The sequence below is a fragment of the Hyla sarda genome, chromosome 3, assembly GCF_029499605.1.
Source record: "Hyla sarda isolate aHylSar1 chromosome 3, aHylSar1.hap1, whole genome shotgun sequence".
Classification (NCBI taxonomy): Eukaryota; Metazoa; Chordata; class Amphibia; order Anura; family Hylidae; genus Hyla; species Hyla sarda.
The window spans coordinates 297,968,039-297,986,227 of NC_079191.1; the positions used below are offsets into that span (position 1 = coordinate 297,968,039).

Sequence of the window (18,189 nt, forward strand, 5' to 3'; positions counted from 1 at the left end):
CCCATATGCTTTTCCCCCTCTGCTCCTTCCGGTATCTTGGCCCCCACCATCGTGTGAAGACTGAACAAAAGAGGCCTGCAAAACAGCTCAGGAAGTTGAGAGACACGAGGACAAGGCACATCCCCCATGCTATTTGCTCACTCCCTATATGCTAGAACATCCCACTAGTGAGGGTGGGAACTTATGTTAATGACAAAGGTGATATAAAACTTGAACGATTTGAAATAAAAGCGCAGTGGAAAGCACACAGAGAACGCAAAAGCATATGAAACCGACAATGGCTCTGTCTGAATTTATTTCTCTATGCTTCGGTATATACATTCTGTATACGGATTTGGCCGGGAGTAAGATAGCTACAAGAACACTGAGTTAATCCACCACAACTCTAGTAACAGACTATTATCCGTAACTAGGTGGCTGTTATAAGGACATTTTTGGACATACCACCACCATTGAAATATATTCCTCATTTTTTATCTTTATATTTATTTCCATTTTAATATATATGTATTATTAATTAATATTGTATCTACTTTAGTCCATAGCAAGGGCCCTGCTTAGACTATCCTTACTACTATACTACTTTTATCGCAATAAATACATTTTATACAACTAGTCAATTTCACTCCTTTAACCTGTTAAGGACCCAGGGCATACCTGTACGCCCTGAGTCCGCTCCCGATCTATAACGCGTGGCCCCGCGTCATAGCGGGTCGGGCCCGGCCGTTGTCAGCAACGGGCGGGACCCGTGGCTAATAGCGCACGGCATTGATCGTGCTGCCGCGTGCTATTAACCCTTTAGACGTGGCGTTCAAAGTTGAACGGCGCGTCTAAAATGAAAGTGAAACCATGCCGGTTAGCTCAGGGAGCTGTTCGGGATAGCCATGGTGAAATCGCGGTATCCCGAACAGCTTACAGGACAGCTGAAGGGGCCCTACCTGCCTGCTCGCTGTCCAATCGCCGAATGACTGCTCAGTGCCTGAGATACAGGCATGAGCAGTCAAGCGGCAGAATCATCGATCACTGGTTTCTTATGAGAAACGAGTGATCAATGTGAAAGATCAGTGTGTGCAGTGTTATAGCCCCCTATGGGAGCTATAATACTGCAAAAATTTTTTTTATAAAGATCATTTAACCCCTCCCCTATTAAAAGTTTGAATCACCCACCTTTTCCCATAAAAAAAAAGTGTAAATAAAAATAAACATATGTGGTATCGCCGCGTGTGGAAATGTCCGAATTATAAAAATATATCGTTAATTAAACCGCACGGTCAATGGCGTGCGCGCAAAAAAATTCCAAAGTCCAAAATACTGCATTTTTGGTCACTTTTTATATCATGAAAAAATGAATAAAAAGCAATCAATAAGTCCTATCAATGCAAAAATGGTACCGCTAAAATCTTCAGATCACGGCGCAAAAAATGAGCCCTCATACCGCCCTGTACGCAGAAAAATAAAAAAGTTATAGGGGTCAGAAGATGACAATTTTAAACGTATAAATTTTCCTGCATGTAGTTTTGATTTTTTCCAGAAGTACGACAAAATCAAACCTACATAAGTAGGGTATAATTTTAACCGTATGGACCTACAGAAAAAAAAGAAAGTGTCATTTTTACCAAAAAATGTACTGTGCAGAAACGGAAGCCCCCAAAAGTTACAAAATGGCGGTTTTTTTTTCAATTTGGTCTCACATTGATTTTTTTTTTTCCGTTTCGCCGTAGATTTTTGGGTAAAATGACTGAAGTCATTACAAAGTAGAATTGGTGGCGCAAAAAATAAGCCATCATATGGAATTTTAGGTGAAAGATTGAAAGAGTTATGATTTTTTAAAGGTAAAGAAAAAACGAAAATGCAAAAACGGAAAAACCCCGGGTCCTTAAGGGGTTAATTATTATTAATATTTTCTAATCACTTTTTTTATATATATCTAGAGGTCAGTATATTTTACTGTTTTAATTCTAATATTTTTTGGCACTTTGGGTTGCATGCAACACCAGTACCTCGATAGATAGATAGATAGATATATAGATATAGATTATATATATATATATATATATATATATATATATATATATATTTATCCTCAGAGTGTGAGCCCCCGACCTCAACTTGTTTTCCTATGTTATGGGGTTGTTTTGCTGCCTCTGGCACTGGGTGCCTTGAATGTGTGCAAGGTGTCATGAAATCTGATTACCAGCGGATTTTGGGTCGCACTGTACAGCCCAGTGTCAGAAAGCTGGGTTTGCGTCCAAGATCTTGGGTCTTCCATCAGGACAATGACCCAAAACATATGTCAAAAAGCACCCAGAAATGGATGGCAAAGTGCTGGAGAGTTCTGTAGTGGCCAGCAGTAAGTCCAGATCTAAATCCCATTGAACACCTGTGGAGAGATCTTAAAATTGCTGTTGGTAAAAGGCGCCTTCCAATAAGAGAGACCTGGAGCAGTTAGCAAAGGAAGAGTGGTCCAACATTCCGGCTGAGAGGTGTAAGAAGCTTATTGATGGTTATAGGAAGCAACTGATTTCAATATTTTTTTCCAAAAGGGTGTGCAAACTATATATTAAGTTAAGGGTGCCAATAATTTTGTCCAGCCCATTTTTTGGAGTTTGGTGTGACATTATGTCCAATCTGCTTTTTTTCCCTCCTTTTTTGGTTTAGTTCCAATACACAAAAAACGTGTGCTACTGCAATCTTTTTCTGGGAGAAATACTTAATTTTCTTGAAAAATTTCAGAGGTGCCAAGATTTACGGCCATGACTGTATAGTCTGTCAAGTCATTGCAAGTCCCAGCAAGCTGCGAGATCCCCTGTGTTACTGGTCACCTCTCTGGGATCCTGGCCGAGCTGTATAGACTGTACTATCTGTCTGCCTCAGTAAAAGCCACCGTTAATCTTAAACTGGCTTGGACTATTATTTGCCCCTGCCTAACCTAGGACTAGCTGTACTACCTTCGGGTGGTTACATAGGCAAACAATACCCTTGCATCACAAACACAAATGGGATTGAGACCATCTGCCAATGGGCAACTACATCTCCCCCTACACCACACCTCACACGCCATGGCTCACCACAAAATCAACTGGTGCCAAAAAGTTAAATAAATGTGTCAATTAATTCTATTTTTAAAATATTAATCCTTCCATTACTTATCAGCTGCTGTATACTCCACAGGAAGTTGTTTAGTTTCTTTCTGCCTGACCACAGTGCTCTCTGCTGCCACCTCCATTCATGTCAGGAACGGTCCAAAGGTGAAGCAAATCCACATAGCAACATCTCCTGCTCTGGATAGTTCCTGACATGGACAGAGGTGGCAGCAGAGAGCACTGTGCACAGGCAGAAAAGAACTAAACAACTTACTGTGGAGCATACAGCAGCTGATAGGTACTGGAAGGATTAATATTTTTAAATAGAAGTAATTTACAAATCTGTTTGACTTTTTGGCACCAGTTGATTTAAAAAAAATTGTTTTCCACCAGAGTACCCCTTAAAAGGGGTACTCCGGTGGTTAAGATTTTTGGCTATATTGCATCTTCTTTTAATGTTCATGTTTTTTGCAATTGACATGTATTATATGTTTGTGTAGCATGTGTCTTTTTTTTCTTACCTGTTTGTGGGCCAGGAAGTACTGTAGTTCTGTGTTGGATCCTTACTGTTCTCCACAACGTCAGCCATGTTAGGATTAGGCTGTGGACAACATGTCATGGCTTTTTTTTTTCTCTGTTCTTTCAGAACTGCATGAGAGAAATAAACCACGCCCCCTCATCTCCCCCTCCTGGAGGACGGAGGTGTGCATGAGAGAAAGAAACCAGAGCAGGGGGAGAGAGAGGACTTACACAGCTCCTCATCTCCCCTCCCCCTGCTCTGTCTTCTGAGGACGCAGGTCTGCACTGAAAGAAGACAGAGAAGATAAGAGTGTTATCTGAAGGGGAGGATAACAAAGTGCACGGGCTGGGGATGTATAGACTGCAGGGGAATAAATCTCGGACTGAGGATGATTTCTGTGTGTGAAGCCCCCCTTCACACACAGAAATCGTCCCCAGTCCGAGATTTATTCCCCTGCAGTCTATACATCCCCAGCCCCAGCGTGAGGGGGGGGGGGGGACGACTCCTGCTGGGAGTTGTATACCCTGTTGTTATGTGTGTGTATGCTAGTGTTTCCAAACCAGTGAGCCTCCAGCTGTTGTAAAACTACAACTCCCAGCATGCCCTGACAGCCTTTGGGCATGCTGGGAGTTGTAGTTTTGCAACAGCTGGAGGAACACTGGTTGGGAAACACTGTCCTAGCCTATTCAGTATATTACAAACAAAGTGCATTGTTTCCAAACCAGGGTGTCTTCAGCTGTATCAAAACTACAACTCCCAGCATGCCCGGACAGCTTTTGGCTATCCAGGCATGCTGGTAGTAGTAGTTTTGCAACACCTGGAGGCACTCTGGTTGGGAAACACTGGTGTATGCCCTATAGAGGTATGGTGAACTACAACCCCCAGGAGACTACAGAGGCAGCATGCTGGTGTTATACCACAAACTGAAGACTCCTGAATAATACATGCTGGGAGTTGGTGTCCCTTGTGTGTGTGTGTATGCCAGTGTATCCCAACCAGGGCTGATTATATTAGTGTGCTGTGTATAATAGTAGGGTGGGTAAAGGGGCAGAACAATAAAAAGGAGCCGTCCCAAACCAGCAAGCCATGTGGCATACTGGGATTTGTAGTTTTCAGCACAGCAAGAAACAGGAAATAGAAGCAAAGATAGGAAAACAAAGTGGGGGATAAAAAGACAACAAAGAACAGAAATAGAGTAGCCTAAACAACAAGAATAGAAATGAAACAAAACAAATAAGGTAAGTCAAAAACGGAAAAACACGTTGACTACCGGAGTACCCCTTTAACAAGTAGCCAGTGCTGCGTCCACATTAAATAAATGACTAGTGGATTTACCAGCGTATAACACGCAAGTAGGGTTTTTGCATATTATTTTAGTTTTAAAAGTAAGTGTTTTATAAATACGGTAGTTTGGTCACCTTGTCAATAGTCATACCTAATTCTTGCCAATTTTCCTCGCTGTCCTGACATGGTAACAACATCGAATCCTACTCTTCTCTGCCCCAGCCGGACTTCTTCTGTATAAAATCCATCAACATGAACTTTAAATGTTGTTAACACTTCAGAGACCTTTTGAATTAAAGTGGTCTTTCCGATACCTTTAATAAAAATGAGTACCATTGTTAACAGATCCATCAGAAAATACATTCTTTACATCTCAAATAAAACCAATTATGTTTAATCAAAAGAAACATAAAAATCTATCTATATATATGTAAAACTCAACGTGTGTACAGTGGTCCCTCAACATACGATGGTAATTCGTTCCAAATGACCCATCGTTTGTCGAATCCATCCAATGACAGAATACATGGTAGGTGGAGGTCCATGAAGAATAATTACAAGGAACTAGGTGCCAAGCTGAAGGGAAGGACCTCTAAGGTTGTGTTCTCTGGAATACTTCCTGTGCCATGCGCATCGCAGGAAAGACAGCGGGAGCTTAGGGAGTTAACCCCTTAAGGACCGGAGGTTTTTCCGTTTTTGCATTTTGCTCCTTGCCTTTAAAAAATCATAACTCTTTCAAATTTACACCTAAAAATCCATATGATGGCTTATTTTTTGCGCCACCAATTCTACTTTGTAATGACGGCAGTCATTTTGCCCAAAAATCTATGGTGAAGCAGGAAAAAAAATCATTGTGCGACAAAATTGAAAAAAAAACGCTGTTTTGTAACTTTTGGGGGCTTCCGTTTCTATGTAGTACATTTTTCGGTAAAAATGACACCTGATATGTATTCTGTAGGTGCATACGATTAAAATGATACCCTACTTATATAGGTTTGATTTTGTCGGACTTCTGGAAAAAATCATAACTACATGCAGAAAAATTAATACGTTTAAAATTGTCATCTTCTGACCCCTATAACTTTTTTATTTTTCCGTGTATGGGGCGGTATGAGCGCTCATTTTTCGCGCCGTGATCTGAAGTTTTTAACGGTACCATTTTTGCATTGATAGGACTTATTGATCACTTTTTATTCATTTTTAAATGATATAAAAAGTGACCAAAAATGCACTATTTTGGACTTTGGAATTTTTTTGCGCGCACGCCATTGACCGAGCGGTTTAATTAATTATATATTTTTATAATTCAGACATTTCCGCACGCGGTGATACCACATATGTTTATTTTTATTTTTATTTACACTGTGTTTTTCTTTTATTGGAAAAGGGGGGTGATTCAAACTTTTAATAGGGGAGGAGTTAAATGATCTTTATTCACTTTTTTTTTTCACTTTTTTTTTGCAGTGTTATAGGTCCCATAGGGACCTATAACACTGCACACACTGATCTTCTATGTTGATCACTGGTTTCTCATAAGAAACCAGTGATCAACGATTCTGCCGGATGACTGCTCATGCCTGGATCTCAGGCACTGAGCAGTCATTCGGCGATCGGACAGCGAGGAGGCAGGAAGGGGCCCTCCCGCTGTCCTGTCAGCTGTTCGGGATGCCGCGATTAGCCGCGGCTATCCCGAACAGCCCGACTGAGCTAGCCGGGAACTTTCACTTTCACTTTTAGCCGCGCGGCTCAGCTTTGAGCGCGCGGCTAAAGGGTTAATAGCGCGCGGCGCCGCGATCGGCGCTGCGCGCTATTAGAGGCGGGTCCCGGCTTCACTATGACGCCGGGCCCGCCATGATATGACGCGGGGTTACTGTGTAACCCCGCGTTATATCAGAAGAGCAGGACCAAGGACGTACCGGTACGTCCTTGGTCCTTAAGGGGTTAAATGCATGGCTTAAGTCGTGGTGTGAGGGGGGAAGGGTTTGGGTTTTTAGAGCACTGGGCTGACTTTTCATTGGGGCACAAACTCTATTCTACGGATAATTTGCACCTGAATGGAAGGGGGTCTGCTGTGCTGGGGGAGAGAATCCTGGAAGGGGTGGCTGAGTATTTAAACTAGGTGAGTGGGGGGAGGATAATAAAGCAAAGAAAGCAGACAGTGGGATGGATAGGTTAGAGAGGGGTCAGGACATAATGGTGGGTGGAGAGGAGTCCTGTGGGGGGAGGTTAAGAGCAGTGGATAAGGAGATTCATGCGTTACAAACCAGCTGTAAAAATAAATGTAGCCCGAAAAATTGTAACCCCAATAATTCAAAAAATTCCATTAGCCCCAATAACTCAATAACCACAATAAGCCCCTTTAACTCAAAAAATACCGTTAGCCCCAATAACTTAAATAACGTTAGACGCAATAACGCCAAAAATCCCATTAGCCCCAATAACTTAAATAATAACGTTAGACCCAATAACTCAAAAAATCCCATTAGCCCCAATAACTTAAATAGTACAATTAGCCCTTATAACTCAAATAATAACATTAACCCCAATAACTCTGAAAATCCCATTAGTGAGACTATATGTGTAAAACTTAATGGAAATGTAAAGTGTATGTTCACAAATGCCAGAAGCCTAGCAAATAAAATGGGTGAGCTTGAGGCCTTGATACTGGAGGAACATATTGATATAGTTGGGGTCACTGAGACATGGCTGGACTCCGCGCATGACTGGGCCGTTAATCTGCAGGGGTTTACATTGTTTCGCAAGGATAGAATGAACAGAAAAGGTGGTGGAGTCTGTCTGTAAGTAAGAAGTGGTATGAAAGTCAGTGTGAACGATGCCATAGTGTGTGATGATTCTGAGGAGGTGGAATCACTGTGGGTAGAATTACAAAAGGAGGGAAATACTGAAAAAATAACATTTGGTGTAATCTACAGACCCCCTAATATCACTGAAGAGATAGAAGGTCGGCTGTATAAACAAATAGAGAGGGCCGCCCGGGCAGGTACAGTGGTAATAATGGGAGATTTTAACTATCCAGATATAGATTGGGGCCGGGGGTTGGCTAAAACTACAAAGGGGAGAAAATTCCTAAATGTATTGCAGGATAATTTTATGGGCCAGTTTGTGGAGGACCCAACAAGAAGTGATGCCTTGTTGGATCTGATCATTTCCAACAACGCAGAGCTGGTTGGTAATGTAACTGTGCGGGAAAACCTTGGGAATAGCGACCACAATATAGTTACTTTTGACTTAAAATGTAGAAAACAAAGACAGACGGGGAAAGCAAAAACATATAACTTTAAAAAGGCAAATTTCCCTGGGCTGAGGGCTGCACTACAGGACATAGACTGGGGGGAGGTGTTCTCAAATACTGATACAGAAGGTAAATGGGACATCTTTAAATCAACTCTAAATAACTATACAGCTAAATATATACCAAAGGGGAACAAATATAAACGATTAAAACTAAATCCTACATGGCTGACAAATGAGGTTAAAAGAGCAATAAACAACAAAAAATAGCCTTCAAAAAATACAAATCTGATGGGTCAGCGATAACATTTAAACAGTACAAAGAGCTTAATAAAATCTGTAAAAATTTAATAAAAACAGCAAAAATTCAAAATGAGAGACAGGTGGCCAAAGAAAGCAAAACTAATCCTAAATATTTTTTTAGATATATAAATACAAAAAAAACCAAGGACAGAGCATGTAGGACCCCTTAATAATGATAATGGGGAGGTTGTCACGGGCGATAAAGAGAAGGCGGAGCTACTGAATGGGTTCTTTAGTTCTGTATACACTATGGAAGAAGGAGCTGACATTGGCCAGGTCAGTGCTGGTAACACATCATATAATGTATTGAACTGGCTTAATGTAGAGATGGTACAAGGTAAGTTAAGTAAAGTAAATGTAAGCAAATCTCCAGGGCCGGATGGACTACACCCAAGAGTTCTTAGAGAGGTAAGTTCAGTAATATCTGTACCCTTGTTCATGATATTTAGAGATTCTCTGGTGTCTGGTATTGTGCCAAGGGACTGGCGCAAGGCTAATGTGGTACCAATCTTCAAGAAGGGCTCTAGGTCTTTTCCAGGCAATTATAGACCGGTAAGTCTAACGTGCATTGTGGGTAAATTGTTTGAAGGACTTATAAGGGATTACATACAGGAATACATAGGGGATAATTGTATTATAAGTGATAGCCAGCATGGGTTTACTAAGGATAGAAGTTGTCAAACCAATCTAATTTGCTTTTATGAAGAGGTGAGTAGAAGCCTTGACAGAGGAATGGCTGTGGATATAGTGTTTCTGGATTTTGCCAAAGCGTTTGATACTGTCCCTCATAGACATCTGACAGGTAAGTTAAGGTCCTTGGGCTTGGAAACTTTAGTTTGTAACTGGATTGAACACTGGCTCATGGATCGTACCCAGAGAGTGGTGGTCAATGATTCGTACTCTGATTGGTCCCCGGTTATTAGTGGTGTACCCCAAGGTTCAGTACTGGGCCCGCTGCTGTTTAATTTATTTATCAATGATATAGAGGATGGTATTAACAGCTCTGTTTCTATCTTTGCAGATGACACCAAGCTTTGTAGCACGGTACAGTCTATAGAGGATGTGCATAAGTTACAAGATGACTTGGATAGACTAAGTGTCTGGGCATCCACTTGGCAAATGAGGTTCAATGTGGATAAATGTAAAGTTATGCATCTGGGTACTAATAACCTGCATGCGTCGTATGTCTTAGGGGGGATTAAACTGGCAGAGTCACTGGTAGAGAAGGATCTGGGTGTACTTGTAGATCACAGACTACAGAATAGCATGCAATGTCAGGCTGCTGCTTCCAAAGCCGGCAGGATGTTGTCATGTATCAAAAGAGGCATGGACTCAAGGGACAGGGACATAATACTCCCCCTTTATAAATCATTGGTACGGCCTCACCTGGAATATGCTGTTCAGTTTTGGTCGCCTGTTCATAAAAGGGACACTGCGGAGTTGGAAAGGGTGCAGAGACGCGCGACTAAACTAATATGGGGCATGGAACATCTTAGCTATGAGGAGCGATTAAAGGAGTTACAATTGTTTAGTCTTGAGAAGAGACGTTTAAGGGGGGATATGATAAACGTATATAAGTATATAAATGGCCCATACAAAAAATATGGAGAAAAACTGTTCCAGGTTAAACCCCCCCAAAGGATGAGGGGGCACTCCCTCCGTCTGGAGAAGAAAAGGTTTAGTCTAAAGGGGCGACACGCCTTCTTTACCGTGAGGACTGTGAATTTATGGAACGGTCTACCTCAGGAACTGGTCACAGCAGCGACATAATAACGACGCCGGAAAGTGAGGCACGGACCCCAGAGAAGATGCAGAAGACAACAGAGGATCGAGAAGTGGACCCGGAGCAGGGGATAGGTAAGTGAACCTGTCCGGGATGCTTAAACTGCTATCCGACAGCAGCTTAAGCATTTTGCGCTGTCGGATAGCAGTTAATGCAATGGCCCCGACATATAAAAGCATTGTATGTCGATGCTGACATCGACATGCGATGGCCTCTGAGAGGCCATTGTATGTCGATTTGATCATATGTCGGTGCCATCGCATGCCGGGTGGTTACTGTATGTATGTATGTTCCACAAAAACTTCCAAACGGCTAAAGATATTAACATGAAACTTGGCACACATTACTAAATATGTCAACAACAAACATAGGATAGGTGATTTAACCCTTACTCACCCCCATTTGCCAGGGGCGGGGCTTATGTTTAAAGTCCCATGCAAGTCAATGGGAAATATATGTTACCGCATTACTTCCAAACGGCTGGAGATATTTCCATAATACTTGGTCACATGTTACTTATATGTCCACTTAAAATATAGGATAGTTAATTTAACCCTTAACTACCCTCATTTGTGAGGGTCGGGGTTTTTGTTTAACGTCCCATGCAAATCAAAGGGAAATGTATGTTCTCACGTCGGGATAGGAGGACGGGATAGGAGGTCGGGATATGACAACAATATATGATGACGGGATATGAAGTCAAAAGCTTTCTTCTTTGTTGATTTTCCTCCCCAACAAGGATGAGGAAGGAAAAACCGGGCAACGTCAGGTATTCAGCAAGTCTATATATATAAAACTCAACGTGTGTGTGTGTGTGTGTATGTATGTATGTGTGTATGTTCCACAAAAACTTTCAAACGGCTAAAGATATTAAAGGAGTAGTCCAGTGGTGACCCAGTGGTGAACAACTTATCCCCTATGCTAAGGATAGGGGATAAGTTTGAGATCGCGGGGGGTCCGACCGCTGCCCCCTGCGATCTCCTGTACGGAGCCCCGACAGCCCGCGGGAAGGGGGTGTGTGGACCTCCGCACGAAGCAGCGGCCGACACGCCCCCTCAATACAACTCTATGGCAGAGCCGAAGCACTGCCTTCGGCAATCTCCGGCTCTGCCATAGAGATGTATTGAGGGGGCATGTTGGCCGCCGCTTCGTGCGGGGGTCGACACCCGCTATCTGGCCGGAGAGCTGGGGCCCCATACAGAGAGATAGGATAGGGGATAAGTTTTTCACCACTGGACTACCCCTTTAACATGAAACTTGGCACATATGTTACTTATATGTCAACAACAAACATAGGATAGGTGATTTAACCCTTACTCACCCCCATTTGCCAGGGGCGGGGCTTATGTTTAAAGTCCCATGCAAGTCAATGGGAAATATATGTTACCGCATAACTTCCAAACGGCTGGAGATATTTCGATAATACTTGGTCACGTTACTTATATGTCCACTTAAAATATAGGATAGTTAATTTAACCCTTAACTACCCCCATTTGTGAGGGTCAGGGTTTTTGTTTAAAGTCCCATGCAAATCAATGGGAAATGTATGTTCCCACATAACTTCCGTACGGCTGGAGATATTTCAATACCTGGTACACATATTACAGGTCGGGATATGAGGACAGGATGGGAGGTCGGGATAGGAGGTCAGGTAGGAGGACGGGATATGAGGACAGGATAGGAGGTCGGGAAAGGAGGACGGGACAGGAGGACGGGACAGGAGGACGGGACAGGAGGTCGGGACAGGAGGTCGGGACAGGAGGTCGGGACAGGAGGTCGGGACAGGAGGTCGGGACAGGAGGTCGGGACAGGAGGTCGGGACAGGAGGTCGGGACATGACAACAATATATGAGGACGGGATATGAAGTCAAAAGCTTCCTCCTTTGTTTATTTTCCTCCCCAACAAGGATTAGGAAGGAAAACCGGGCAACGCCGGGTACTCAGCTAGTGTATATATATATATATAAATATATATATATATATATAAATATATATATATATAAAACTCGAAAAAGCAAAAGAAAGTAAGGTAAGGCACAGTGGAGGACTTATAGTCCAGAGTGGGTGCACAAGCTCCAGGGGTCCGACTCAAGATCCCAGATATTGAAGAAAATACGGAAGAAGCGGCACTCCAGGGATTGTAATCCAAAGAAAATAGTTTTATTCACCCATCAGTGAGATGCAACGTTTCGATCCACAATCCGGATCTTTATCAAGCATAGTAATCAAGTGCAACAACACAATATTTATATGGTATCCAAATGACATCATATCCTTCAAGGGGTGTGGCCACCCATGTAAACACAAACTAATTAATGATATAGTGCATAATCAACATGACATAATCCATGAACCATCAGATCTAGTGTTAATACAATCATGTACCTAATGAATGTAGCGAAGATCCACCTATATAAGTGTATATAATAAGAGTTCTGACCTCCAATATCCAACTGTCCGGTCACCTTCACTTACCACCATATCCGGAACGTCATTGCCGGAAGCATGCGGCCTGTGTTTGTACACAAACACTCTGCGCAGAAGCGGATGGCCGCTCGCGTTCGCGACGGGCCACCGCTATGCGCCCGCAAAGAAACGCAGACAAGTCACATGATCGCAATCACATGACCGCACAACAGGTAAGTCACATGATCGCAACCACATGACCACTTGCTTCAGCGGTCACATGATATGTCAAAATAGACACAAAATGACTCTAGCGGTCACATGATATGTCAAATGGAAAAAATATAAATTGAAAATATAAACCTGATTACAGGACCCAGTGTATGAGGTGATTATATATCCCAAAAGGGAAGGATACTCAGGAAATTACCAATAAAGAGACTTCTGATCAACCCATAGGGAAATATAAACAGGTAAATAGAGTTCAGGAGGGAACCATAGACTCAATATATATAAGGGGACCTCTATCAAAGGTGTTAACCATAGATATATGTCACCCAATTAAATGGAGAAGTTCATGTGTACATGGGGGATACATAATCCTCCATGTCCCACACCATCATCCCACATCATTATCCCTAACATAGGGGTGTGTTGGATGTGTTCACGGAGGTGTCACCCTTACGTGATTCACATCCTCACAACTCCAATTGCTGAGATTATGTGTACCCCCTGACTCATTTCACGCCATCTCTATTTACCTGTTTATATTTCCCTATGGGTTGATCAGAAGTCTCTTTATTGGTAATTTCCTGAGTATCCTTCCCTTTTGGGATATATAATCACCTCATACACTGGGTCCTGTAATCAGGTTTATATTTTCAATTTATATTTTTTCCATTTGACATATCATGTGACCGCTAGAGTCATTTTGTGTCTATTTTGACATATCATGTGACCGCTGAAGCAAGTGGTCATGTGGTTGCGATCATGTGACTTACCTGTTGTGCGGTCATGTGATTGCGATCATGTGACTTGTCTGCGTTTCTTTGCGGGCGCATAGCGGTGGCCCGTCGCGAACGCGAGCGGCCATCCGCTTCTGCGCAGAGTGTTTGTGTACAAACACAGGCCGCATGCTTCCGGCAATGACGTTACGGATATGGTGGTAAGTGAAGGTGACCGGACAGTTGGATATCGGAGGTCAGAACTCTTATTATATACACTTATATAGGTGGATCTTCGCTACATTCATTAGGTACATGATTGTATTAACACTAGATCTGATGGTTCATGGATTATGTCATGTTGATTATGCACTATATCATTAATTAGTTTGTGTTTACATGGGTGGCCACACCCCTTGAAGGATATGATGTCATTTGGATACCATATAAATATTGTGTTGTTGCACTTGATTACTATGCTTGATAAAGATCCGGATTGTGGATCGAAACGTTGCATCTCACTGATGGGTGAATAAAACTATTTTCTTTGGATTACAATCCCTGGAGTGCCGCTTCTTCCGTATTTTCTTCTATATATAAAACTCAATGTGAGTGTGTGTGTGCGCGTGTGTGTGTATGTTCCAGCATCATGTCCAAACGGCTAAAGATAGTAACATGAAACTTGGCACACGTTACTTATATGTCAACAACAAACATAGGATAGGTAATTAACCCTTACTCACCCCCATTTGCCAGGTTCGGGGTTTTTGTTTAAAGTCCCATATAAGTCTATGGGAAATATAGGTTACTGCATAACTTCCAAACGGCTGGAGATATTTCGATAATACTTGGTCATATGTTACTAATATATCCACTTAAAATATAGGATAGTTCATTTAACCCTTAACTACCCCCATTTGTGAGGGTCAGAGTTTTTGTTTTAAGTCCCATGCAAATCAATGGGAAATGTATGCTCCCACATAACTTCCGTACAGTTGGAGATCTTTCAGTAATACCTGGTACACATATTACTTATATGTCAAATAAAAATATATGATAGTTAAATTAACCCTTACATACATCCTCATATAAAAGATGGGTTTTTGTTTCAAGTACCATGCAAGTATATGGGACTTACAGTACCTTACTCCACAAGCTCCGCATCTCCTGGTGAGACTCCGGCTCACTCCGGCTTGCAAGCCACACCCCATCTCACAAAGACACACCCCTTTATAAACCCCACCCCTTTTATTCTCTATCCTTTTTGTGCATTGGTCTGGCTTGCAAATCACGCCCAGTTCCACAAAGCCACGTCTCCTATTTTCAGCTTACAATATCTTCATCACAAATCAGTCCCACATAAGGACAGGGCAGGAGGACGGGACGGGACAGGACAGGAGGACGGGACGGGACAGGAGGACGGGACGGGACAGGAGGACGGGACGGGACAGGAGGACGGGACGGGACAGGAGGACGGGACAGGAGGACGGGACGGGACAGGACAGGAGGACGGGACAGGACAGGAGGACAGGACGGGACGGGACAGAACGACGGGACGGGACAGGACGGGAAAGGACAGGAGGAAGGGACAGGAGGTTGAAATATGAGGATGGGATATTAAGTCAAAAGCTTCCTTCTTTGTTGATTTTCCTCTCCAACAAGGAGTAGGAAGGAAAAACTGGGCAACGCCGGGTACTCAGCTAGAGCTAAATAAAAATAAGCCAATAAAATTGCTAGAAAAACACGGGCGTTTACAGTAACCAGGCATTGCAATCAGTAAATTAAAACTTACATTGACTACTGGGGGAATAGCTTTTTTATATTCAATAAGTATTCAGTCATAATCATATGATGCATGGCACAGACTTTGTTCAGATGGCATTTGCAGAGTGTAAAAAGATCTGAGTTTTAGCTCAGCTAGTGAGTTCATGTGACACAACTCCATTTGACATAATTCTCTTCCTAACCTAATGATGATGAAATGGGCCCAAGTTATTGGTCATTTACTTTATCTTGACCTAACCAAACTTATATTATGGTCCGTTTAATGGAACACAATGGCCCAAATTTATCAAACTGTGAGATAAAAAGTGGAGTGATTTTCCCACAGCAACCAATCATAGCTCAGCTAACAAGCTCTGGTAAAGTGAAAGCCGAGATGTGATTGGTTGCTGTGGGAAAATCACTTCACTTTTTCTCTCACACAGATAAATTTGGGCTTATGTCTTAAGGTGCTTTCACACTATAAAGTTCTTCCGTTTTAATGTTCCGTTATGAAAATGCTTAAAAACAGCCGTAATGTAAAAATCCCATAGACTTTAATGGGATTTTGTAACGGCTGTTTTTAAGAGTTTTCATAACGGAACATTATAAGGGCTCTTTAAAACTGAAGAACTTTATAGTGTGAAAGCAGCCTTAGGAACTTTTGAACTTCTGGCACGGCCCTAACATGTGTGAATTCTATGCTTTCTTTAAAAGCTGTAACAGAATGTTTGCAGGAATGGGTGGAATTGGACACATGTTGCGGGAGCGGAATACACAGTGGGATTATCAAAACAGTCCTGCACAGGTTTGTTTTTTCCCTCTTTACCTCTCACACAGTCAATGATCTTGGGGAACTCTCTGAAGTAGATGCCATAAATGGTTAGCTTTAGTAGAATGCAATTGTTAATCTGGACAATTTTAATTATCAGTCTGTGCATTATTTATACTCATCGTTGACCACCTGTCATCACTTTAAAGGTTTTCCAAACCACAAATAGCATGAAACACTGACAGGAAACCTAACTACAATGATGTATGACATACTCAAAAATGCTGCAGTGTTTCAGAGGAATCACGGTAATAAAACCGGACAGGAACAGGGCTCCAAGTCATTAGGGTAGTCCCTGTGCCATCAGGCTTGATTAATAAATCTCTCCCTATACTTGATTCCTTTATTGATATACATTACATACAAAATATCCTTCACTTTCCAAACTCCTACTTCCTCACCTCAGAGCTGACAACTGGCTGTTCTGTGCAATGAGGCTCTGTGACACGCCCCTGGCTCACAGAGCAGGCTAATTGACAAACCTAGAAGCATGCACTTAGCCCTGTTTGTTCAGCCCATACCTCCTGTATTTTGTCTCGGCACATCTGCTGGTTGAGATGCACAAGCAGTAGATGCAAGGATAAACAGTGTTCTGGACAGTGAAGGGACCCCCTAGTGGTTAGAAGTACTGAGCCTTTGTTCACCAAAAATAAAAACACATTTCTGAAAGAATGCATATTACAAAATATCCATACAGTGACGCCCCAACATACGATAATTTCAACATGCGATGCTTTTGTATGTCGGGGCCATCGCATAAACGGCTATCCGGCAGCGCAGACTGCTTCAGCTGCTGCCGGATAGCCTTTTACGGTGCCCCGTAAGCTCCGGTGCTGGTTACTTGCCTGTCCGCGGCGCTCCAGGACATCATCTTTGAGATCCCCTGCATCGTTGTCGCTCTCCATTGTCGTCATCACGTCGCCACGCACGCTGTCCCGTCATCCAATAGGAGCGGCGTGCCTGACGTAATGGCGGCCATGAGGAGCGACGATCCCAGGCAACAGAGACGTTCCGGAGCGGCGGGGACACCCCAGAGATGCGGTGATGGACAGCGACATCCAGGGCAGCGGTGACGACGGGGACAGGCCAGTATAACGTCCTATATTTAACATTGCACGGATCCCTCAACATACGATGGTTTCAACAAACAATGGTTCATTTGGAACGGATTACCATCGTATGTTGAGGGACCACTGTATATTATTATCTACATTAAATTGTTATTGTAAATGAAAGTGCCAGTTAGGGCCCATATACACTACGGAAAATTTCCTCACGGAATCAGCACTTGTTTTTACCATGGAACAAGAGTCCCATTGACCAATTGACTTTTCCTGGCAGATTCTGCTGAAAGAAAATGTTAATTGTTTTGGTAAATCTGATCTGCATGTGACGTTAAACTATGGAACTTACGTAGTGTGCACTGAGCAGCAGAATACCATTAAGATCCAGCATTCCACTCAAAGTTAATGCCAAGTGGAATATTCATTATGTGCATGGGCTCTTAATGTCACAGAAACATATGCACCCCTTAAAACAATGTCTCAATTCTCCCAAAGGTCGTATTCAGCTGTAGAGGCATACAAAATCCTGGCCTGTGACACTAATACAGCCAGTGAGGATAGTCTTCCTCCTCGAATGATAAGGAACCCCAGTAAAATTCAGGACAGTGCCTAAGGCAGCCCCTATATATGTGTGAGCCTGTGTAGAACCCAGACCTTGAAAATTACAAGCCTTACATTCCTGATTTTGTGGCCAGCAAATGGCCAAAGCAAACCTTTTTTTTCTCTGGACAGTTCCTGATACAGACAGAGGTGTCAGCAGAAAGCACTGTGGTAAGGCTAGGATTCCAACCACTGTGGTAAGGCTCGGATTACAGCCAATTTTGTAACCTGTTACAGTTTTCTCACTGCCTTCAGGATACAACTCTGTGGGTCGGATGCTGAGCGCCCAGTCCACAGAGTGTAAGGAGATGAGGAAGGATGTATAGCATCACTACTCACCCCCCACGGCCATATAGT

General features: G+C 42.7%; 1 protein-coding gene across 5 annotated transcripts in view; it reads right to left on the minus strand.

Moving 5' to 3' along the window:
- NTPCR (nucleoside-triphosphatase, cancer-related) overlaps positions 1 to 18,189 on the minus strand; it is a 265,027-nt gene that overhangs the window by 221,942 nt on the left and 24,896 nt on the right. For all 5 annotated transcript variants that reach the window (XR_008891424.1, XR_008891423.1, XM_056566935.1 and 2 more), the window contains exon 2: positions 5,039 to 5,201. Coding sequence is in view for 3 of the 5 variants with exons in the window: in XM_056566935.1 (XP_056422910.1) it covers positions 5,039 to 5,201 (163 nt within the window). In the remaining 2 variants the exon portion in view is untranslated. The remainder of the gene's footprint in view (positions 1 to 5,038; positions 5,202 to 18,189) is intronic.